Below are 24,639 nucleotides of genomic sequence, written 5' to 3'. Positions count from 1 at the left end.
TGTCTATTTCTCCATGGAGGAGTGGGAGTATTTAGAAGGACACAAGGATCTCTACAAGGACGTCATGATGGACAATCAGCCGCCCCTCACATCACCGGGTAAGAGGAGACTTTATTGTAAAGGAGAGAGAAGTACGAAGGGTCCACCTAGATCCCCCATCATCTGATAAACACATAGAAACAATGTATTCAGTCTCTACTCCTGACCCCTGCACTATATACTCTATGTTGTACATTACATCATTCTGATACTATAGTCCTGTCTGTTGTATCTTATATAATATGTTGTACATTACATAGTCCTGACTTCTACCCTCTACCCACTGCTATATATACACATAATATGGATTCTCTTTTGTTAAACCCATTTTCTACCAGCTGGACATTTTATATCTGATGATTTGATTGGAGCACAGACTTTTTTAATAATAATGTGAGAACATCCCCAAATTATGGAACCTTAAACGGAAATCGATAATGAGGAAGGAGTCAATAACCCAATGATGGTGGTCTTCAGGATCAGTCCAGTCTTCATCTTGGTTGTTGTCCCCCCATTCTCACCCTCTGACCTCTGGTTGGGCTCAGCCCCGCTGTTATTCATCACTAAATCATGGACTAAATAAGGAAGTGCAGGACTTCTTGTGTTGGGAAGATGGCAATTAGTGATAGAGGGGGGAGGGGACATTTGTCCTATAATCCCCTCATCACTGTCACTCCTATAAAAGACAGTTCTCGTTGTCTCCTCACTCTCTAACTAAGGTCCATGAATAAAGAAATGAACTGGTAGGAGATTCAGAGGATCCATTTACTAGTTACCTTGAGGGGGGAATTGTAAGATCCTCAGAGACAAAGCTGTCTGATGTGGGCGGAGTCCTGGTTTAGGGGAACCAATCTGCTCATGTCTAGTAATAATCTTTTTTTATTTCTATTTTAGCACATGGACGGGAGATGAGGAAAACCTCAGAGGATTGTCTCACTTTGTCTCCAGACTGTGAAGTAGAACATGAGGCCATCACACAGTATAGTCCAGGAGAAAACCCGGCTACCTCAAATGTCCATCCGGCACCACACAGTGTAGATGGACCATTGTATTCCTCTTATCCTGAGGAACCTCAGACTGTGAGGGACGGTGCCGTCCTTCCAACAGATAAGAGGTTTTCCTGTACTGAGTGCGGGAAGTGTTTCCCTTCTAAATCCAAACTTAATGTGCATAAAAGATCTCACACAGGTGAGAAGCCTTATTCCTGTCCTGAGTGCGAGAAATGTTTTTCACAGAAGTCTATTCTTTACACACATCAGACATTGCACACAGGGGAGAAGCCGCATTCCTGCCCTGAGTGCGGGAAATGTTTTTCACTCAAGTCCCATCTTTACACACATCAGACTGTGCACACAGGGGAGAAGCCGTATTCCTGCCCTGAGTGCGGCAAATGTTTTTCACACAAGTCTGCTCTTTACAGACATCAGATATCTCACATGGAGGTGAAACCTTATTCCTGTTCTGAGTGTGGGAAATGTTTTTCAAGGAAGTCCATTCTTTACAGACATCAGAGATCTCACACGGGAGAGAAGCCGTATTCCTGTCCTGAGTGCGGTAAATGTTTTTTAGACAAGCCCACCCTTTACAGACATCAGAGATTGCACACAGGAGAGAAGCCGTATTCCTGTCCTGAGTGTGGAAAATGTTTTTCAGACAAGTCCAATCTTTGCACACATCAGAGATCTCACACAGGGGTGATGCCATATTCCTGTCCTGAGTGTGGAAAATGTTTTTCATCCAAGTCCTATCTTTACAGACATCAGAGATCTCACACTGGGGAAAAGCCATATTGCTGTCCTGAGTGTGGGAAATGTTTTTCACAGAAATCCATTCTTTACAGACATCAGAGATCACACATGGGAGAGAAGCCATAGGGAAGGAGAACTTGGAGATAAACTATGTGAGAACTTCTTTCCTTTGCTCCTGTGTGGGTTTGTGTGGCTTGGCGGAGTTCGGCACGAGAGGTAACACCGCTTGTCTTTATATTTCTACATATCTTGTCTGGGTGGAGTTCATTGGTTGGAAAATATTTATACTGTTTGATTTTCTGTAAATAATTTGTTTTCCTTTTGAAGGGGAGATATTAGGTGTGGTTTGATGAAGTGATTGGCTCAATAGTTACCACTTTACCTACATATTAAAAGTTTTTATAAAATAAAATTTGACCAGCATTCATTCATCCATGACAAATGTTGGTCTTATTTTATTTCATTCAGTGATTTCCTATGATCATTGGCTCCATCTAGTGGCCATAATGCTGTATTGAACTATTTTTCCAGATTGAAGTATTTTGGAACTAATAACTCATTATGGCCACTAGTTGGAGCTGACGATTATAGGAAATCACTGTGTTTATTAAAATATGGCCAGAATTTGACATGGCTGGAAACATGCTTGTCACACTCATCCAAATTTTTTTTTTTTTGCATTGACCCCCTTAGTTTTCTTTGTCAGGGGGGTTTCATACAAATACCTGAGATCATACTCATGTATTTATGAGTACTGTAAACATTGAAGGACATAAATACAATAAAACCAAAGGATTAAACCTGCTATTGATTGAAAACCAAGAATACCTAATTTGGCCTTTAGATGGTGCTAAGTATCATAGCAATTAGCTCCATCCTGTGTCCAAATACAACATTTTCCATTTTAAATCAATGGAAAACATTCAACCAGCACAGCAAATCTCCTAATAACATTCATTGTTTCCCCAATCACACAGAAGGAATGTACATGCATTGTCACAGAGAATTGCTATGTAAATGTTCTAATATTTACCCCTAAATGTCAGGAGACGTTTATATAAAGATGGGAAGTATGTAGCAGATAAATGAATAGACCTCCTAGCAATGTTATTGCCAGGCTGCAGCTAGGGGGAGCTCTAATATGACCACAGCAGAGTGATCCCATCTAGCTCACATTAAATCTTTCACTGCCAGAGCTGTGTTTGCATTATTTTTGCACACATGGTAAAATGCAGATTTTAGGCCTGAAGATTAGATAAAACCCCTAAACATATATTTTCTGAAAGCAGAGGCCCTGGAGCAGTGGTTCTCAACTAGGGTTCCTCCAGAGGTTGCTAGGGGTTCCTTGAGCAATGAGCAATTTCTGCCTCTCAGATAAGTTCCCTTGACACCATTCATCTTTTTAGCTATCTTGAAAAAGTTAATTCTTCCCAATCTTAGTAATGTATCATCAGTTGTAAATATAGTCATTGTTAGCAGGGGTTTCCTGAGACCTGAAAATTATTTCAAGGGTTCCTCTGTGTTGAAAAGGTTGCAAAAGGCTGCCCTGGAGAATAAAATGGTGGTAATTGTTCAGGTGTTCCTCGTACACAAATGTCACCTTCATATCCTGGTTTATTTTCTCCTTTCCCCCATTTTCTATGGTGTGATCTTTTCTACAATACTTTGTTATAATAATGTAACACGTTGTGTATTGTATTCTACACAAGTTATTACCGACTCCGCCTCCACATTCCAGACAATTTTTCATTTCCTGAACAATTAGATTTAAACTTTTAGTATTTTATTGATTTCTTTCTGTGCTCTTGTAAAAATTAAAATGATATTAAAAAATATATTAAACAAAAAAAAAATTGTGTGTGTCGGTGCAATGATGAAAAACTTTTCAGTATCCAGAAACGGCTGGTAGGGGACACTTCCATATACAGCCCAAGGAAGTGACAAGGAGCCCCTAGGAACCTTTGGAGGAACCCTGGCTGAGAAAGGCTGGACTAGGCAGTCATTTATTATTATTATACAGGATTTATATAGCGCCAACAATTTGCGCAGCCCTTTACAATGTGAATGCACACAGTACAGTTCCAATACAATTTAATTGAGGAATCAGAGGTTCCTGCTCATTAGAGCTTACAATCTAGGTGGGAGGGTCAAGTGATACAAAAGGTAATAACTGTGGGGGATGGGCTAATGGAGAAAATAAATCTACAGTTGTTAGGCGGGGGCCAGATAGGCTGAGTTTTCAGGGATCGCCTAAAAGTGGACAGAGAAAGAAATAGTCTGACAGAATGGGGCAGGAAGTTCCAGAGGATCGGAGAGGCTCTAGAGAAGTCCTGGTGGCAAGCATGGGATGAGGTGACAAGGGAGCTAGAGAGCAGGAGGCCTTGAGAGGAACAAAGAGAGCAATTAGGTTGGTATTTAGAGACTAGCTTAGTGATGTAGCTGGGGGAAGAGTTGTGGATGGCTTTGTAAGTTGTTGTTAGTATTTTGAATTTAATTAGTTGGGTGAGTGGGTAGGGTGGAGGGATTGGCAGAGAGGGGTAGTAGATTGGTAAGGTTGATGAGTCTGGCAGCAGCATTAATGAGGAAATGAAGGGGGGATAGCCTATGTAAAGGTAAGCCAGTGAGGAGGGAGTTGCAGTAGTCAAGGCGAGAGATGACCAGGGAGTGGATTAGAAGCTTTGTGGGGTTATTGATTGGAAGGGCCTATTTTGGAGATGTAGAAGTTATGGCAGCAAGCTTTGGAAAGTGATTTCATGTGGAGCCGAAAGAGAGTTCAGAGTCCAGGATAACACCTAGCACCATGGCATGGGGGGACAGGTTGATAGGTGAGCCACTGATTTTGATAGAGAAGTCAGGGGAAGGTGCATGTAGGGAAGGGAATATTATGAGCTTGTTTTTGGAATGATTGAGTTTGAAGAAGTGGTGTGATTAAGGCTGATATGTCTGTCAGTAAATTAGTGATACATGAGGAGACTGATAGAGTAAGCTGAAGGGTAGAGAGATAAATTTGGGTGTCGTCAGCGTAGAAATTATATTAAAAGCCATGGGAGGCTATTAGCTGTTTTAGGGAGGAGATGTAGATCGAGAATAGGAGAGATCCAAGAACAGAACCTTGGGGGACTCCAACAGAGAAAGGAAGAGGAGAGGAAGAAGTAGAATTGTAGGTAACGCTAAAGGTGTATTTGGATTAATAGGAAGAGAACCAGTGAAGAGTACAATCGTGGAAACCAAAATGTGGAGTTTTGTGAGGAGGAGGGGGTGGTCAACCGTATCAAAGGCAGCAGAAAGGTCCAGGAGTACGAGTAAAGAATAGCATCCATTGGTTCTGGTCCTTAGTAGATCGTTTGTTAGTTTTGGGAGGGCAGTTTGTGTGGAGTGTTGAGGGCAAAATCCAGACTGAAGGGGATCAAGAAGGTTATTCTCGGCAAGGTGGTCGTTCAGTCAGTTGTAGACCAAACGTTACAAGAGTTTGGATAAAAAGGGGAGCAGGAAGATGAGGCATAGGTTGTGAAGACTGGTGGGGTCCAGTGAGGGCTTTTTGGGTATGGGGGTGACTAGAGCATGTTATAAAGAGTTGGGGAAGATGCTAGAAGAGAGGGAGAGATTGAAGATGTAGGTTAGACAGTGTAGAATAGAGTCAGAGGGTGACTGTAGCATTTGCGAGGAAACAGGGTCCAGAGGACAGGTGGTTAGCTGGACGTTAGAAAGAAATTTAGCAAGCTCGTCTATAGCGGTGGGGTTGAATGAGGGAGGTAACGATTGTACTTGTGGGCATGAGTTGTTAAGAGGAGAAGGTACCTGTACAGCGGAGATTTCCTCACAAATTGCATCAATCTTATGTTTGAAGTAATTGGCGATCTCCTGGGCAGTGAGTGAGTTAGTGGGCGGAGGACGAAGTAGAAAATTAAAGGTAGAGAAGAGTAGAGGGGGGCTTGATGAGAAGGTGTTAATGAGAGTGATATAAAGTAAAAAATATAAAAAAAGCATTTTTGGAGGTCAGATTTATATTGGTTGAAGTCTTTGAGAGACTTATGCTGGCAATACACGCACAGAATTTTGACCGTTTGCTGACTGAAAGATTTTTTTGTCTGTCGAAAGCGAATTGGCCGCTAGTTGACAGAATACACTCGTTTACATGATGGCAATGATCGTTTGATAACAATAAAAACATATATAAATTTATTGAACGATCGCCCAAACAAAGGAAACTACTTTTGTAAACTGGAAACACAAACCCCATGTAACTCACATACATCCAGATGTTTGATTGCGGGTTGTGATGGATATGTTCGTAGAATATTTTGAGAAATTCTTGGGTTGATGTCCATTACCCTGAAGAAAAAGAGGAATCGCCGGATTTGGTCCAAGGAGTGGTTGATTAGCCGGGACCAATATTCACATATGGTTCTTCCACGTGAACTAAAGGATAATAATCCAGATGACTACCACAACTATTTACGCATGTCAGAGGAATCCTTTAGTGAGCTGCTCGCATTGGTGAAGCCAACGCTGCAGAGGGAGGACACTGTGATGAGGCTGTCCATTACAACCAGAACAAAGGCTCATCACAACCTTGAGATATCTTGCCACTGGTAAATCGTTTGAAGACCTTACGTTATCCACTGTCATTTCCCGCACAATCCCTAGGCCAAATAATCCTGGAGACCTACGAAGCCATACTTCAGGTGTTGCAAGAGGAGTACATCAAGGTAAGCACAACATTAAAATAATTTATAACACTCATTTATGAAAGTTATAACAACTTTATTCCATTAAATGAACAACATTAGCCACTTCAGCCCTGGAAGGTTTAACCCCCTTAACTACCAGGCTATTTTTTGCGATTCGGCACTGCGTTGCTTTAACTGACAATTGCGCGGTCGTGTGACCCTATACCAAAATAAAATTGATGTCCTTTTTTTCTCACAAACAGAGCTTTCTTTTGGTGGTATTTGATCACCTCAGTGATTATTTTTTGAGCTATAAACAAAAAAAGAGCAACAATTTAAAAAAAAAAAAAATGACACTACCAGGCGTTTCTCAGGGCTGCAGTTCCTCTGAGCTCCACAAGGTGGTAATCTCACGTCTACCCAGACAGAAGGTCACTATGGAATACAGTCAGGAAGTGATGTCGGGTACAGACAGGAAGTGATGTCGGGCACAAACAGGAAGTTCCAGGTGAGAGGTGAGTTGGGAGGAAGTAGAGGAGACATTGCTTGAAGAGGCAGCAAAGGAGGTAATACGATCTTATTTTCTATTTACACCCAGTAACCCCCCCCCCCCCCCGTCATGTCCGTCCTCTTCCTCCATAGTCACTGTGACGTCTTTTATCTCCAGCAGATGATGATACACACATATATAGTGTGGAAACCTAGATTAACCTCTTCAGGGGGATCAGTTGATGAATAATATATATTGCTTCCAAAGCTGACCATACATGGTTCAGTTTTATCGTTCAGCCAGCGGGCTGAGTAAAAAAACTGAATCAATTCCCCCATCCACACATTGGAGGGGGATGGGAGGATCCTCCCTGCTGCACTATTGTATTCTGACAATGGGGGCGCTCCTCCGCTCTCAGAACACACAGATCAGTGATGCAGCTATTGGCTTCAGCCTAGGGTTGTCACCTCATCCCTTTAAACCAGGACACATAATAATTACACAGGTTCTGAGGCTAATATAATGCTCATAAAGCACTAAGTGAGTTTATCTACCACCTTAATCAGCCTCAGAACCTGTGTAATTATTGTGTGTCCTGATTTAAAGGGATGAGATGGCACTGGCAACCCTTCGTTAGCCACTTATGGAGTGACTTTTTTCCGGCAGTGACCACACATGGATGGAATGTGACTGATCCCTGTTGAACCAGCTAAATTTCCATGTATCTATGGTCACCTTAAGTAAGGGCTTGACAAAACCCAGATTGCCATGGCAATTAGCAATGGCGTCCTAGCACCTGGGCTCTTGTCAGCCCATTTTCACTGTTGGTCTGAATAATGTGTCTGCCTGAAACCCAGACACATTAATCAAACAGGAATGTGGCTCGGAGTAGGGGCCTGGCGGAATGGTGAGGGGAGCGGAGGAGGAGACAGTGACACCCGAGCTTTGAAGTCAGGGGTGGACTGGGCAGGACAGCGGCTGAGCGCGGTATGAGAGGACTCATCTCACTGAGCTCCCACTGCGGATCTTTCTCCTTTCCACGGTCGCATTACTGTCAGCATCAGCTCCTTCTACCCACAGCTGCCTGTGTCCCTGCAGAGCCCTCCGGCAGAACAGAGAGGAAGGAGCTGGAACGAATCTCTAACATGGTGCCACCTCAGCACTGCCATAAAGATTCCCACAAGGTGCTGAGAGACAGGACTACAGAGTCCTTACAGTAGTAACCAGGACAAGCCTGCAAAGTAGCCAGGGAGGGACACGCTGCTTTATATACACAAGCTGTCCTCTGCATCCACTCTGCTCTCACACACTGCTGGACAGGACATGCAGAAGGACACAGGGGGAGTGCATTACTGTTCTGCACATGGCACCCCATGTTTTTCTGTGACCTGCACCCTTCACCCCATGTCCTGCAGCCTGCACTCCATGTCCTGCGTTCTTCACCTTTCTCCTGCACTCCATATTCTGCATCCTGCACCCTATGCTCTGCATTCTGCACCCCATGTCCTGCCCGCTTTGTGCTGCGTTCTGTACCCCATGTCGTGTGTTCTGCACAACATCCTGGACTGCACACCCCATGTCCTGCATTCTGCACCCTTCTTCTGCATCCCATTTCCTGCAGTGACCTGCACCCTTCTCCAGTATCCTGTACCCCATTGTCCTGCATTCTGCGGTGACCTGAACCTTTCTCCAGTACTCTGTAAATCATGTCATGCATTCTGCACCCTGCACCACATGTCCTGCACCCATCTCCTGCACCATGCACCCCTTGTTCTACGTTCTGCACCCTGCACCCCCTGTCCTGCATTCTACACCCTTTTGCTGCATCCCATGTGCTGTGGTGACCTACACCCTTCTCTGGTACCCTGTACCCCATGTCTTGCTATCTGCACACTGTACCCTTCCCCTGCACCCCATGCCCTGCATTCTGCACCCTTCTGCTGCACCCCATGCCCAGCATTCTGCACCCTTCTCCTGTACCCCATGTCCTGCGGTGTTCTACACCCTTCTCTGGTACCTTTTACCCCATGCCCTGCATTCTGCACACTAAACCTTTCCCCAGAACCCCATGTCCTGCGTTCTGCACCTTTCCCCAGCCCCCCATGTCCTGTGTTCTACCCCCTTCTTCTGCATGTCCTGCAGTGACCTGCACCCTTCTCTAGTACTTTTTACCCCATGTCCTGTGTTCTACACCCCATGTCCTTCATTCTACACACTATACCCTTCCCCGGCACCCCATATCCTGCGTTTTGCACCCTTCTGCATCCCATGTCCTGTGGTGACCTACACCCATCTTCCGTACCCTGCACCCCATGTCCTGTGTTCTGCACCCTACACCACATGTCCTGCATTCTGCACACAGGACAACATGTCATGCATTCTTCTCCTGCACCTTGCACCCCAATTCCTGCATTTTGCACCCCACAAATTACTCCCAAATTACTTAACCTGCCCTGGGCTGCCCTGGGCTCTGTAAAACCCACACTTCCCTTAAAAAACTGTCTCCTAACTTTTTTAGCTGGCTCCTAAATTCAAAGCAAATTTGTCACCCCTGCCTTAAGTGACTTCCTCCCCTCCCCCCTCATCTCCTTCATTATGTAAGTCATGCTGAGATAATCTCCCACTGGCTGAGCAATATTCTCATTTGTCTCTGAGCTCCTTCTTGCTATTCCTCGTCCTGCCTGTTGTTTCCTTGGATTGATTTTCTGTGTAGTGACCCCGGCTTCATCTCTTGGATACGCTCGTCTTTTCCTTGTCCTGACCTTTATCCTGATTCCTGGATCTCCTCCTCATCTCTCCTCCATATCCTCTTACACAGCTTTTCTCCACACCTGCAGTGACCCTGGGGGGAGGAAACTTGGCACCAGCATGCAGCAAAATCCATCCCAACCATTAGGAGCTCTAGAGAAAATTTGTATTCACACTCCATTCCTGCGCACGTCACCTGCTCACATGAGAACTTGCTTTCACAGATTCCTGACAGACCCAGGAACAATGATTTGGTCTACACAAGAGCCTAATAAAGAGAGCCCCTCAAATCTTCCAATCCAAATATCCCTCCATTCAGAGCCTTTATGTCCTATGACATCACACTGACCTCACAGCTCCCCCTACCAGTGACCCTCCATCAACAGTCAGAGAATATTAGAGAATACTATGACATCACACTGACCTCACAGCTCCTCCCCCCAGTGTCCCTCCATCTGGCTTTTTTTTTCTCATGCTCTTAGGATGTGGGCAGACTGTTGGCATCCTCACTAGCAAAGTGGGAATGTTGGTCCTGTGTTGTATGTAATGAGGTCAGAATGCCTGCAACAAGCTTTTACCTGCATACTGTGGGGTTCCTGTGTGGATAAATTATACCTCAGTCTGATGTAAGGCTTTAATAAAATGGAAACCTGAATGGTGAGGTGAGGAGGATTGTGGAAATATCATTTGATTTTACTATTTGTGTTCAGATCTAGAGTTTTCCCCCTGTGAAGTCTGAAGATCATATGACCATCACATTGCCTCCACCTCCTTCCCTGATAGAAGAAATACAAAGAAGATTCTAGAAGTTACCAGAGAGAACATAGAGGAGAGGTGAGCAGTGCTGGGAATTCTGGGACATTATCCAGTAACAGACAAGGGATGTGTCTGGATGGTGACTGTATCATTGTGTGTGTCAGGTTCCTATAAGGTGTCAGGATGTCACTGTCTATTTCTCCATGGAGGAGTGGGAGTATTTAGAAGGACACAAGGATCTCTACAAGGACGTCATGATGGAGAATCAGCCGCCCCTCACATCACCGGGTAAGAGGAGACTTTATTGTAAAGGAGAGAGCAGTACGGAGGCTCCACCTAGATCCCCCATCATCTGATAAACACATAGAAACAATGTATTCAGTCAGTGTGTGTGTTTCCTACAGATGGATCCAGTAATGGAAACCCACCAGAGAGATGTCCCCGTCCTCTGTATTCCCGGGATTCCACACAGGAAGATCACACCATCCCCCACCATCATCAGGTAGATGAGGAACAATCACTGATATTATCATTAGGATCTGTACATTATCTGCATTGTTACAATTGATGTCATTTTTATTATATATTCAGAGTGGAAACCTGAGAGATTCTAAAGTTGAGGTTAAAGAAGAGATAAAAGAGGAGGATGATGAGGATGGGGTGATTGAGGAGTCCGAGTTTCCAAAGAGACACAAAGATCTTTACCAGGACACCATGGTGAAGTCATCCAGCTACAGAAACCCACCAGAGAGATGTCCCCGTCCTCTGTATTCCCGGGATTCCACACAGGAAGGTCACACCATCCCTCACCATCATCAGGTAGATGATTGACAATTATTGGTAGTTCTGATTTATACACAGCATGTTTGTTACGATTAAAGTTGAGCAAACGGTTCGGGCCTAGCAAAAGTTTGGCCCTAACATTGCCTGTTCACCCGTTTGGCGAACACCCAAATTTGCAGGGCACTGCACAGTGCATTCATTCTAAGCCCTAATCAGGCACAGCTTTTCCCAATCAGGGCACAGTGAATAGCTGGTTGTTAAGGAGCGGGGTCGGGAAGCCCGCCGCAGTGTCCTTAACAACCAACGAGTCATCAGCTGTCAATGCGCTTCCCCAGCTGTATTTAAAAAAAAAAAACGTTGCTGGCAATAATAAAGTGTAAGAAATAACGCAGTAGTGGTCCCACCCAATCATACCAGGTCCTTATCCGAGCATACAGCCTGGCAGGCCAGGAAGGGGGGGCGCTCCCCCTCCTGAACAAAACCAGGCCACATGCCCTCTGCCCACACCCCCACCCCAAATAATTTTGTCTCTATGCTTATGGGGACAAGAGCCTCTTCCCGACAACCCTGGGCTGTGGGTGGGGGGCTTATCAGCATCTGGAAGCCCCCTTTGTGAATGAGTATGGGGTACTCTGTACCCCTACCCATTCACCAAAAAGTAATTAAAACACAGGGACAGTTTGACAATTCCTTTTTTTTTTTGTTTTTTTTAAATAATGTCCCCCAATTCAGATCCATTGTCAACCATGACACTTTAAACATCATTAAAATCTACTCCTTCAAAAACAATCCTTTTGAAAAACTATTTTTGAATTGATACATGTCCCCCGGGGCAGTACCTGGGCCCCCATATACTTTTTATGGCCAATTACTTGCATATAAGCCTTCAAAATGGGGACTTTTGTTTTTTAAAGTTAGGGACCATTCAATTTTAATAGAGTTCACTGTTCAGGTCAGAACTTTTTCTTTGTTCAGGAGTTCTGTGCAAACGGGGGGGGGGGGGGGGGGTGTTTGGCCGATCTCTAGTGACCAATGAATGTTTTATTATATATTCAGAGTGGAAACCTCGGGGATGATAATATTGATGTTAAGGAAGAGTATAAAGAGGAGGATGAGGAGTATGGAGTGATGGAGGAGTTTTCAGAAGGACACAAGGATATGATGGAGCCACCTAATACCAGGAACCCACCAGAGAGATGTCCCCGTCCTCTGTATTCCCGGGATTCCACACAGGAAGGTCACACCATCCCTCACTGTTACAAGGTTGGTGCGATGGAGTATCTAGAACATGGACTTGATGAGACAATGTGTGGATTTTTCATGTGATGTCACAATAATAAAGCTTATATTTTACAGATGATATTCTCTCCCATTTTTTGACTCAGAGTGGCGATCCAATCGATATAGAATTTGAGGTTAAAGCAGAAGAAGAAGAGACGTATGTGAGGGATGATCAGCAGTCTATGGAGGAGGATGGAATAACGGGGACATTTATAGAGGAGGACACTCCTACAGAGATCAGCACAGGTGGGTCATTAACACTAAATACATTCCTCCAACCATACTGCTCACTGATTGGTCCAGAGTAGGGCGGGGACTGGGTGATATCAGCCTGTAATCCCCTGGTCACTTTCCTGTGCTGTGTTCCCCGTCCTGTATTCCTCTCGAATAATCTTCCTTCTCTGTGCTGCAGACACAATTTATGTATCTAGACTGGATTTATGGAGATTCTGGGGTTCAGCTGGCAGAAAAATGTTCATGTTCAGCATAGGTGTTACTAGACCTAGGCACCTGGGGTATGTGTCTTGGGGCTTCTGCCCCATACCTGAATCTAGCAAGATCTCTGACAGAACAATTCTCCCAGAGTTACTTGCTGTGTTGTCTGCTGGCTGTGCCAGATGGAGGGATATGTCTGTATAGTCTCACTGAGTGCAGTCTCAGGAGATGGGAGGCAGCGGTGTGGGACCTCTGCAACTTGTCTTGTGTGAACATTTATTAACATCCACTGATTACTGAATACCAATATTATCAGTCCTGACTAGGGATGCACCGAAATGAAAATTCTGGGCCGAAACAGAAACCGAAAATTCAGGATGCCCTTGGCCGTAAACCGAAACCGAAAATGGCTTTTTTCCCCCAAATGATTTTAAAACAGTTTTTCTATCATTTTATTAATATTAATATAATTTAAGTCGGAGGACACCGACTGCGGCAGCCATTAATTTTCAGAAGGAGACATGAAAAAACATCCAACATAAATAATGACTGAATGCTAGTAGAAGGAGGGAAAAGGGGAGGGGATTGGAAAAGGGAAGGGGAGGAAAAAAAATCTAAAATAAATTGATAAATAAGTATGGAATGTCCATAAAAAAGTCCATTGAATAAGATATTCAACTGCACCAAACAGCTCTTCTCAGAAGTGAGAAAACTCTGGAACAAATACAAAAAGCACAGAACAGCACTCTAAGTGCAGACAGATTTTATTGAAGCGTGTTAAAATAAATGTAGCAACTTACAAGAAGCCACGGCATGAAAAGGCTGTTGTATCAATGATTGAGAAAGTTTCCTAGGTGGTGCTGTCCATCCACATGTAAGGACAAAACGGAAGTAAGCCATCCATCACAGGAGGAGAGGTGCCGGCTGTCTCCTGTGATAGTCTGGGTTCCAAGCGGAGCTGTGATGCGGAAGTGAAGATGAAAGAATATGGCAGCGTCACCCGGAAGCTGAGGAAAGAGCGCGCATGTCCGTTTGGGACTTGGCACATGCTCAGAAACTAGGCTTCTGGGTGACGCTGCCGTATTTCATCTTCACTTCCGCATCACAGCTCCGCTTGGGACCCGGACTATCACAGGAGACAACCGGCACCTCTCCTCCTGTGATGGACGGCTTACTTCGGTCCTTACATGTGGATGGACGGCACCACCTAGAGGAGTCTTGCTCAATCATGCTTTTTGTACTAATTTTCGGCATATTTGACCCGTTTTCGGCCGAAATGGGATAGGCCCATTTTCGGCCGCCAAAATTTCGGTGAACCACTAGTCCTGACCCTTACACTATATCCTGCACTATATGCTCTGTGTTGTACATTACACACTCCTGACCCCTGCACTATATACTCTATGTTGTACATTACATACTCCAGACCCCTGCACTATATACTCTATGTTGTACATTACATCATTCTGATACTATATAGTCCTATCTGTTGTATCTTATACAATATGTTGTACATTACATAGTCCTGGATTCTGCTCTCTCCCCTCTACCCACTGCTATATATACACATAATATGGATTCTCTTTTGTTACACCCATTTTCTACCAGCTAGACATTTTATATCTGATGATTTGATTGGAGCACAGACTTTTACATGTTGATAATAATGTGATAACATCCTCAAACTTTGGAACCTTAGACAGAAAGTGATAATGAGAGAGGAGTCAATAACCCAATGATGGTGGCCCCGCTGCTATTCATGACTAAATCATGGACTAAATAAGGAAGTGCTGGGAAGATAGCAATGAGTGACAGAGGGGGTGGGGACACTCGTCCTATAATCCCCTTCACTCTGTCACTTCTATAAAAGACAGTTCTCGTTGTTTCCTCACTCTCTGACTAAGGTCCATGAATAAAGAAATGAACTGGTAGGAGATCAGAGGACCCATTTACTAGTTACCCTGAGGGGGGAGTTGTAAGACCCTCAGAGACAAAGCTGCCTGATGTGGGCGGAGTCCTGGTTTAGGGGAACCAATCTGCTCATGTCTAGTAATAATCTTTTTATTTCTATTTTAGTAGATGGACGAGAGATTAGGAAAACCTCAGAGGATTGTCTCACTTTGTCTCCAGACTGTAAAGTAGAAGATGAGGACATCACACAGTATAGTCCAGGAGAAAACCCGACTACATCAAATGTCCATCCGGCACCACACAGTGTAGATGGACCAACATATTCCTCCTACCCTGAGGAACCTCAGACTATGAGGGATGGTGCCGTCCTTCCAACAGATAAGAGGCTTTCCTGTACTGAGTGCGGGAAGTGTTTCCATTCTAAATCCAGTCTTAATGTGCATAAAAGATCTCACACAGGTGAGAAGCCACATTCCTGTCCTGAGTGTGGGAAATGTTTTTCACGCAAGTACAGTCTTCAAATACATCAGATGTATCACTCAAGTGAGAAGCCATTCTCCTGTCTTGAGTGCGGGAAATGTTTTTCACAGAAGTCCAATCTTAACATACATCAGAGATCGCACACAGGGGAGAAGCCGTATTCCTGTTCTGAGTGCTGGAAAAGTTTTTCACAGACGTCCACACTTTACAGACATCAGAAATCTCACACGGGGGAGAAGCCCTATTCCTGTACGGAGTGTGGGAAATGTTTTTCACTGAAGTCAAATCTTTACTTACATCAGAGATCTCACACGGGGGAGAAGCCACTTTGCTGTCCTGAGTGTGGAAAACGTTTTTCACAGAAGTCTGTTCTTAACAGACATCAGAGATCTCATACGGGGGAGAAGCCACTTTCCTGTCCTGAGTGTGGGAAACGTTTTTCACAGAAGTCTGTTCTTAACAGACATCAGAGATCTCACATGGGGGAGAAGCCGTATTCCTGTCCTGAGTGAGGGAATATTTACTCACTGAAGTCCTGTCTTCCTGCACATCAGGGAACCCACACAACCCTCAAGGTTTATTAGTGTATTGAGTGTGGGAAATGTCTTCTATATGAATGTTGCAGGACATCACAACTCTCATGTGGGGAAGAAGCACACCCTGATATACACCTCAGATATACTCCATGGCTGATCTTCATCATGTAAGAAACACTTCATAAGGAGATCAGAGATCATCAAAGACATGGTTGAAGTTTTGTACCGTGTTGGCCATTGATAGCAGGAGAAAAATAAAAATGGAGTCATTACCTTTCATTGGCTGAGTACATTTTGTGGTGTAACCTTGCACAAACACTTAGAAGTCTAATTATTTTTAAATAATTGAATGAATATGACCAGCATTCGCCCAGCTGTGAAGAGTGTTGGCCATATTGTAGTTTATACACTGATTTCCTTGGCTCCATCTAGTCGCCTTAATGCAGTTATATGCACTTCTTACAGATTAAGGTATTTTGGGGAAAAATGCCCCCTTTTGGTCACTAGATGGAGCTGACCAGCATAGGAAATCACTGTGTTAGATTCCGTCCAGAATTTATAACGGCTGGAAGAATGCACGTTACATGCGTTCATTAAATTTTCTCTAAAGTAGACCCCTTAGTTAACTTTGTTACACATGGTTTCATACTAATAACTGAGATCATACTCATTTACTTATGAATACAGCAGACATTGAGGGATATAAGTTATTTAACTACTTCTGGAACGGAAGGATTTAACCCCTTAATGACCAGGCCATATTTTGCAGTTCAGCACTGCGTTACTTTAACTGACAATTGCACGGTCGTGCGACGCTGTTCCCTAATACAATTGATGTCTTTCTTTTGGTGGTATTTGATCACCTGTGCGATTTTATTTTTTGCGCTATAAACAAAAAAAGAGCAACAATTCTGAAAAAAAAAAACATTTTTCACATTCTGCTATATGACATTCTCAAAAAAAAAAGGTGAAAATTAAAAATTTTTTTAAAATTTTCAGCCAATTTGTTTTCTGCTACATATTTTTGGTTAAAAAATCGCAATAAGCGTATTTTGATTGGTTTGCGCAAAAGTTATTGTGTCTCTAAAAAGATTTGTCACTTTTATTGTTTTTTCCTTTTTTTTTTTACTAGTAATGACGGCGATTTGCGATTTTTAGCAGGACTGCGACATTGCGGCGGACAGATCAGACCCCCAACTGACATTTTTGATTCTTTTGGGGGTACAAGTGACATTACTACAGTAATCAGTGCTAAAAATATGCAATGTTACTGTAATAATGGCACTGGCAGGAAAGGGGTTAACACTGTGGGTGATCAAGGGGTTAAATGTGTACCTAGGGGCGTGTTTCTAACTGTGGGGGGATGGGCTTGTGAAATGACCAGAGAGACCTGTGATGCTACATAGAAGGATCACAGGAGCTCTGTGATTATTCCAGGGAGAAGAACGGTCGGCTGTGTTTACAACATCCGACCGTTCTCTCTAAACGCGGAACGATCGCGGGTGTCAGATGGCAATCGGAGCCGCCTGCCCGCTGAAGAGCGGGGGCGGGAGTGCGCCGACGGCGGTGCGCACTCACCCCCTAGCTGCAGGCGCGTGACCGACGTAGCCTTACGTCAGTTTGCACAGGAGAGCCACCCTGCCACAGTAAATAGGCGGCGCGTGGTCGGCAACCAGTTAAACCAACACTATTAAGCCAACCATTGATTTAAAATGGGAAATTCTGCATTTGGCCTTTAGATGATGCTAAGTATCATAAAAATTTGCACCATCTAATGGCCAAATGTCGTTTCCATTTTAAATCAAAGGAAACCATTCAAACAGCTCAACAAAGAGTCTTCTAGCATTTGTTACCCCTGTCCCATTCACAGAGAAGGAATATACAGTATCTCACAAAAGTAAGTACACCCCTCACATTTTTGTAAATATTTTTTTCTATCTTTTCATGTGACAACACTGAAGAAATGACACTTTGCTACAATGTAAAGTAGTGAGTGTACAGCTTGTATAACAGTGTAAATTTGCTGTCCCCTCAAAATTACTCAACACACAGCCATTAATGTCTAAACCGCTGGCAACAAAAGTCATGTTTATTTAACTACTTCTCTACCGGGCCAATTCGGATATTGTTACATGTGAAAATAGTTATTTTTTTCTAGAAAATTACTTAGAATCCCAAAACATTATGAATTGTATTTTTAATCAGAGACCCAAGTGAGTAAAATGGTTGCTGTTGCAATTTTTCATGTTGCTAAATAATAAATTTGTTTGAAAAAAAAAAAGTTTACCAAATTTTAGTGCAGGCAAACACAATATAATACCTTTTTTTGGTAAACTTTAAAAGACAATGTTACGTTGAGTAAATAGATAGATAACATGTCATGCTTTATAAGTGCGTACACTAATGGAGCGGTGCCAAACTACGGTACCTAAAAATCTCCACAGGTGACACCCAGGATACCAATTTTTAGTTACACAGGAGGTCTGGTGCCAGAAATATTGCTCTCACTTTGATGTTTGCAGAGATACCTCACGTGTGGTGCAAACACAGTTTACAAATGCTTGTGGAACAAATGTATGTGTTAGCCTTTGCATGCAAGCACAGGGGGGTGGGACACTTTATTTTTAGGTTTTTATTTTTACACTGTCCCAATTTTTTATCACTCTTATTGCTATCACAAAGGATGAAGAACATCTTTTGTGATAGCATGGGCAGGGACAGGTTCTCTTTACTGAGACATCTGGTGTCTATTAGACCCCAGATCCCCACCTGACCTTCAAAGCATCTGATCAAACCACCATCAATTTGTTCTGATGCTTTCACAATGGCTTATTTACATCTGAGAGAAACCGAAAATGACAAAATCCTTGTCGCTTCCAGTCTCTTATACCGTAGAGATGAACAGGGAAGTTCCAGATCTGGGTTGTTTCTATGGTAAGCTGGCATAACCACCAGCCACATGTAATAGCGATCCAGCAGCTAAGTAGCTGCTAAGGTCACTTTTAAAAAAAGGGGATCACCAGCCTGAAAAAATATATGCTGGGGTGATGCCTTACGTGTTAAATTGCACATTTGGGCCTTGTTGAGGAATGCAACTTGCTGTGACAAGCTTACCGGGGCGAGGTACTTGACTTTGGTATGAGGGGAGGGGGGGGGGTGGCATACTTTAACGCCCCAACATAGGAACAAAGTGCTTTGGGGTGGACAGTAGTTGTAGTGAATCTACCAAATGGATTCTTCATACAAAAGAGTGCTAAACATAGCTGCAGCTAGAAGACCAGAGAGGGAGTTAATTTTCCAACCACTGGAAGAAAACAAAAGCCCTATAGTGTATAATTAAAAATAATTGACAATTTTATTGAAAAATAAAAATACACTCACAAAAGTATGTATGTGTAGGGTATGGCATAAATGCTCCTTGGCGGCCATTAATGTTTGAGGGAACCACCAGCCTTGGTCACCAGCTGGGGATTAAGAGTGCTGAAGATGGAGGAAGCCGCTGTCACTGCAACTGCAATCAGTGCTCAACCCGAGACTGGAATCTCCAATTTCCTGACATACTCCATGGCAGCTTACGTGTGGGTTAGTCCCGCCTCCTCCTACCTCATAGGACCCTACTCCCCATAAATTTTTACTCTGTGCCAGAGGCCGTGTTCCTTTTTTGTCCTCCTGAAAGGATTATGGTGAAATCTTACCTCATGAAGATTCCCGATTCAAGCCTGGCGGTCTGCACGTCGGATCCTGTTGTGTCCCCTTCATGTCCAGCACGCCCTAGCTATTAGCGGGGTAGGACACGGGCGTAGAGTCAGTTGTCAGAAGAGCTTACAAACCTGGCCAATGGCAGGCAAAGCAACATTTGGCCAATCGTCCCAGCTATTAGCGGGAGGCCCATTAATACGCCCCATCATGTGTGCAGCCGTGGTGTCCGTATGGTCCGAGGTCTGGTCGTGGAAGTGGTGATGTACCCTGCTTTACATTCTATGGCAGCAGTTTGTGTATATTCTCCTGTTTGTTACTTATCTCTCCCTGGGGTCTAGTTTGGCTGTGGGATGCACGGCGTTCCATTCCACGTCCTTCCCCTCCACTCCACTGCTTCCAGGCTCGATCTGAATCAAGGCTTGGTTCGCATAGGTGAGGGGCGGTGCCTTTTAGGCTCGATCTGAATCGAGGCTTGGTTTGCACAGGTGGGGGGGGGGGCGGTGCCTTCCAGGCTCGATCTGAATCAAGGCATGGTTCGCACAGGTGGGGGGAGGGGGGCGGTGACATCATTCCAGCAGCAAATTCAAATAGCTGTCAGTTTCAGCTGCTTGTGGGTTTGTTCAGCAGTGTTTCCAGTGGCTTCCCCGTGCTCTGCAGGAATCTTTTAAAGGTGAGAGATGGCTGTGATTATGCTGAATAGGCTTCCTAAAAGAAAGGAAAAGGAGGCGCAAACACCTAGTGCATTACCCGTGGTACTGTGTAAAATATTTTAATAAAATGCTGAATGCATACTCACAAACATGAAGAATTAAAATCGTGTTGCAAATTCCCGTAACACTGTGTTGGAACATGTCCTGGAAATTGCGACCGCTAACGCTTTTCGGGAGTCAAGCTCCCTTCTTCAGATTAATTTAAACACGATTTTAATTCTTCATGTTTGTGAGTATGCATTCAGCATTTTATTAAAACATTTTACACAGTACCATGGGTAATGCACTAGGTGTTTGCGCCTCCTTTTCCTTTCTTTTATGCATCCATTTGGAGTTCCCTGCCTGAGGAGAGCAGCACGCCAGTCTTCCCCTTTGGAGTGAGCGCTTGGCTGATATATCTGTTTGAATAGGCTTCCTGCCTGTTCTCTGCATGTCACTCATTCATGATCTCTTGCAGTGTTCCTAAAGTGATATGGATGTCTCACCGCCCCCTGGTGGCCAGCCCTTACTGTATATTACAGGTAAGATTGGTTTTATTCCTCTCCCTGTAATGTTTGGTTTTTTTTTCTGCTGTTCTGTTGAGTCTTTATTTTCTTTCCGAAAGCCCTTCTAGGTCTGAAAGACGTCACTCAGCCCGTGAAGATCAAGATCCTCCCAGGTCGCAAACGCGGCATTCATCATCAAGTTCCAGGCTCCATCGGTCATCCTCTAGGCGACATGGTGAAGAGTCTGGAGCTACTTCAGGACACCACCATTCTGACAAAAGATCCTGCTGGGGATGTGGGGCACAGGTGCCTGACGGAAAGTCGCTCTGTGAGCCCTGTTTTGCACATGCTGTAAACGAAAGGGAAGACAGAAACCAGCAGATGGAGTCGCTGGTCAGGCGAGTAGTTAAGGAGTCCTTAAAAACCTTGGATCCTGCTCATGCTGGAACTTCCTCCCCCAGGATGGCGAGTACTCCGGCTGGTGAAAATATTCATATCCCTGGGCCTTCCCAGCACAGTCACTCCTCATCTGACTACTCTTGAGGGTGAGCTTGAAGCAGATGACCCTGGTGCGGGTTTTGACTTTGCCATGGTTCCCTCCTTGGTCAAAGCTGTGAAGGAAGCCCTGAAGTGGGATTAGCCGGTAGAGTCACCCTCTAAACAGAAGAGGTATTTTAAGCACCTCAAGAAGGAACGCCCTTTCTTTCCCCTTTACAGACGAATGGGGCTGCACAGAGAGAAAAAACTCTCTACTCTCCAAAGTGAGTAAAATGTACCCGTTTAAAACAGAAGAGGTTAAACACCTGGAATCTGCACCTCTGGTGGATGCAGCACTGGTGCGTCATGTCACCCTTCCACTTGAAGACACAGTCACCTTTAACCACTTGCCGACTGCCTAATGACGATTTACGTTGGCAGTCAGCCCCTCACAGGCAAAGTGACGTAGGGGTACGTCACTAGCCTGTGAGGTTCTAGGGAGTGAGCGCGCGCCACTGGAATTGCGCTCACGCTCGCTCACGGACCCCCCCCCCCGCACGTGAGTGACCGGTGGACCCTAATGTAAACAAAGCTGCCTGTCTTTCTCCCCTGTGTAACAGCAGAGATCATACGGTCCAGCTATGTAGGACCGTAGATCTCTGCTGTTACATGTAAAGCCACATCCAATCACAGTTAGAATCACGCCCCTAGGGACACACAACCCCTCCTTCTCAAATAAAGTTAACCCCTTCCCTGCCAGTGTCATTTTTACAGTAACAGTGCATATGTATAGCACTGATTACTGCAGTAATGTCAATGGTACCCCCAAAAGTGTCAAGAATGTCAGTCAAGGGTCCGGCATGTCCGCCGCAATGTCGCAGTCCCGCAAAAAAAATCGCAGATCGCCGCCATTACTCGTTAAAAAAAAAAAAAACAATAAAAATGATAAAAATCTTTCCCTTAGTTAGTAAACGCAATAACTTTTGCGCAAACCAATCAAAATACGCTTTTTGCGTTTTTTTTTTTTTTTTACCAAACATGTAGCAGAAAACAAATTGGCCTAAAATGTTAAAAAAATTTGATTTTTACATTTTTTTGGGGGGGAATTTCATATAAAAAAATGTGAAAAATATTGTTATTTTTGCAAAATTGTTGCTATTTTTTTGTTTATAGTGCATGATCAAAAAATCGCATAGGTGATCAAATACACCCAAAAGAAAGCTCTGTTTGTGGGAAAAAAAAGGACGTCAATTTCATTTGGGTACAGAGTCGCACGACTGTGCAATTGTCCGTTAAAGTCACTCCGTGCCGAATCGCAAAATAGGCCCTGGTCAGGAAGGGGGTAAAATCTTCCAGGGCTTAAGTGGTTAAGGATGGCCTTGAGAGACGCATGGATTCAGACCTCAAGCGCATCTATGTGTCAGCAGGAATGGCATGCAAGCCAGCATTGGCTCTCACAGCCCTGTCTAAAGCAATGGAGGTGTGGACAGACAGTGTTGACACAACACTCAGATGCATGTCGGAAGAAGTCGCAAGAAATTTGCCAGTACATGAGCTGAGGCTGGTGGCGGCTTTTTTGGGGAAGGCCTCCCTAGACATGGTCCGCCTTGCGGCATGGGTAATGCTTTCTTCGGTCACTTTGGTTACGTCCTTGGTTGGCCGATCCTGCGTCAAAACAGGCCTAGTGCCGAATTCCATTTTAGGTGTCCTCCCTATTCGGCAACAAGTTAGAAAGCGCCATTTCCCGTGCCACAGGTGGTAAGTCAGGGTTCCTTCCCCAGGATAGGCACTTGCTGGACCAGAAGAGGTCTCAGCCCAGGCAAGGGGCTGATTGAGCAAGGGATGCTCGCCTATATAAGCCTGGCCGTCAATTCCGAAAGAAATGGAGAAGACTGCAGCCTTCAGCACAGAAAGCACCCATAGGAGGGTCTTCTGGTGGTCGGGAGGCCACGAAGTCTTTTTGACGTTGTGCCTGCCCAGGGAGAGCAAGTCGGGGCTTGGCTACTACGCTTCCAACACGTCTTGGCAGCCTCGATAAACGACTTATGGGTCTTCAAGACAGTATCAACAGGCCATTCCTGGAAGTTCTGCAGTCCGTCCAGACTGAGGTTCATTCCAACCTCATTGCCACAGTCAGAAGAGAAAAGACAGGCCTTCTGTCTTACGTAGATCTGTTGGTGGCTCAAGGCGCAGTGGTTCCAACCAACGAGAAGTTCCAGGGTCTATATTCCCCACTCTTCTTGGTTCAGAAAAAGAGCGGTGCTTGGAGACGGGTCATAGACCTCACGCACCTGAACTCTTTTATCAAGAAGGAGAAATTCAAGATGGAGATGCTATTCACCATCCGTCAAACAATACAACCGGCAGACTGGCTTGTGTCAATCGACCTCAAGGATGCCTATTTCCATGTGCCAGAGGCAGCAGATTACCAGAAGATCCTACGATTCGCAGTAGCTCAGAATCATCTACAGTTTGTCTGTCTCCCGTTTGGGCTTACTACATCGCCGCGGGTATTCTCAAAGGTCATACTAGCAGTGGTGGCTTTGATCAGGACCAAAGGCGTCCGTCTACACCATTATCTGGACGACCTGCTCCTGCTGTCACAAGACCGAGAACAACTTCCTGGTACACAGGTCTCAGGTAATAGCCACTCTTCGCGAGTTCGGCTGGTTACTGAACATGGAGAAGAGCCACCTGGAGCCTACCCAGTTGTTAATATTTCTGGGAGCTCAGTTCGACACAAGTCGAGGCACAATTTCTTTGCCCCTCGAGAAGATCCGGTAGTCAGGGACAGGGTACGCCTAGCTATGACAGCCACTCACCTTCGAGCATCTCGGTGTCTAAGAGTGGTTGGGACCATGGTAGCCACGACTCCAATGGTGAAGTTGGCACAGTGGAAAATGCGGCCTTTCCAAGTGGGGTTTCTCCATCAGTGGCGTCCAGGAGATCAAAATCACCTCATTCGCTTAACATTATCAATGCGGGAGAGCCTTCCATGGTGGCTGCAGAGCAAAAATCTCCTCAATTGCCATTCCATCATGCCCATCTCTTGGATCACAGTTACCACGGTTGCCAGCAACACCGGATGGGGTTCCCTCTGTCAGACGGAGATAGCCCAGGGCAGCTGGGATTTCCAAGCTCACAGGGTAGTGTCAAACAGTGTTAATTTTGGCAGCAAATTTCAATTTAGTTTTAGTCTTAGTCTTAGGACTAAAATGGCATTTTAGTTTTAGTCCCATTTTAGTCTTCTGCAAGTGTTTTAGTTTTAGTCGTATTTAGTCAACTAAAACTCCACTACATTTTAGTCGACTAAAACATCTTACATTTTAGTCGACTAAACGTCCTACATTTTAGTTGACTAAAACTCATTTTAGTCATCTATAATTGACTG

At 44.5% G+C, this 24,639-nt stretch overlaps 2 protein-coding genes across 2 annotated transcripts in view; both read left to right on the top strand.

The window, feature by feature from the left end:
- LOC309550282 (uncharacterized protein) overlaps nucleotides 1-24,639 on the top strand; it is a gene marked incomplete at its 3' end in the record, with an annotated part of 308,158 nt that overhangs the window by 158,413 nt on the left and 125,106 nt on the right. The window contains exons 7-8 of the mRNA XM_082250687.1: nucleotides 11,043-11,270; nucleotides 12,291-12,497. Coding sequence (XP_082106813.1) covers nucleotides 11,043-11,270; nucleotides 12,291-12,497 — 435 coding nt within the window. The remainder of the gene's footprint in view (nucleotides 1-11,042; nucleotides 11,271-12,290; nucleotides 12,498-24,639) is intronic.
- Nucleotides 1,089-15,853, top strand: LOC309549983 (uncharacterized protein; the record flags this gene model as incomplete). The annotated part of the gene is made up of 2 exons (XM_082250458.1): nucleotides 1,089-1,177; nucleotides 15,272-15,853. The coding sequence occupies exon 2, from the start codon at nucleotides 15,392-15,394 to the stop codon at nucleotides 15,851-15,853; it is 462 nt and encodes a 153-aa protein (XP_082106584.1). The 5' UTR covers nucleotides 1,089-1,177; nucleotides 15,272-15,391.

This window comes from Pelophylax lessonae, assembly GCF_965119305.1.
Source record: "Pelophylax lessonae genome assembly, chromosome: 3".
Classification (NCBI taxonomy): domain Eukaryota; kingdom Metazoa; phylum Chordata; class Amphibia; order Anura; family Ranidae; genus Pelophylax; species Pelophylax lessonae.
The sequence above is the reverse complement of the archived record's forward strand: the minus strand, read 5'-3'. Positions and strand labels throughout refer to the sequence as shown.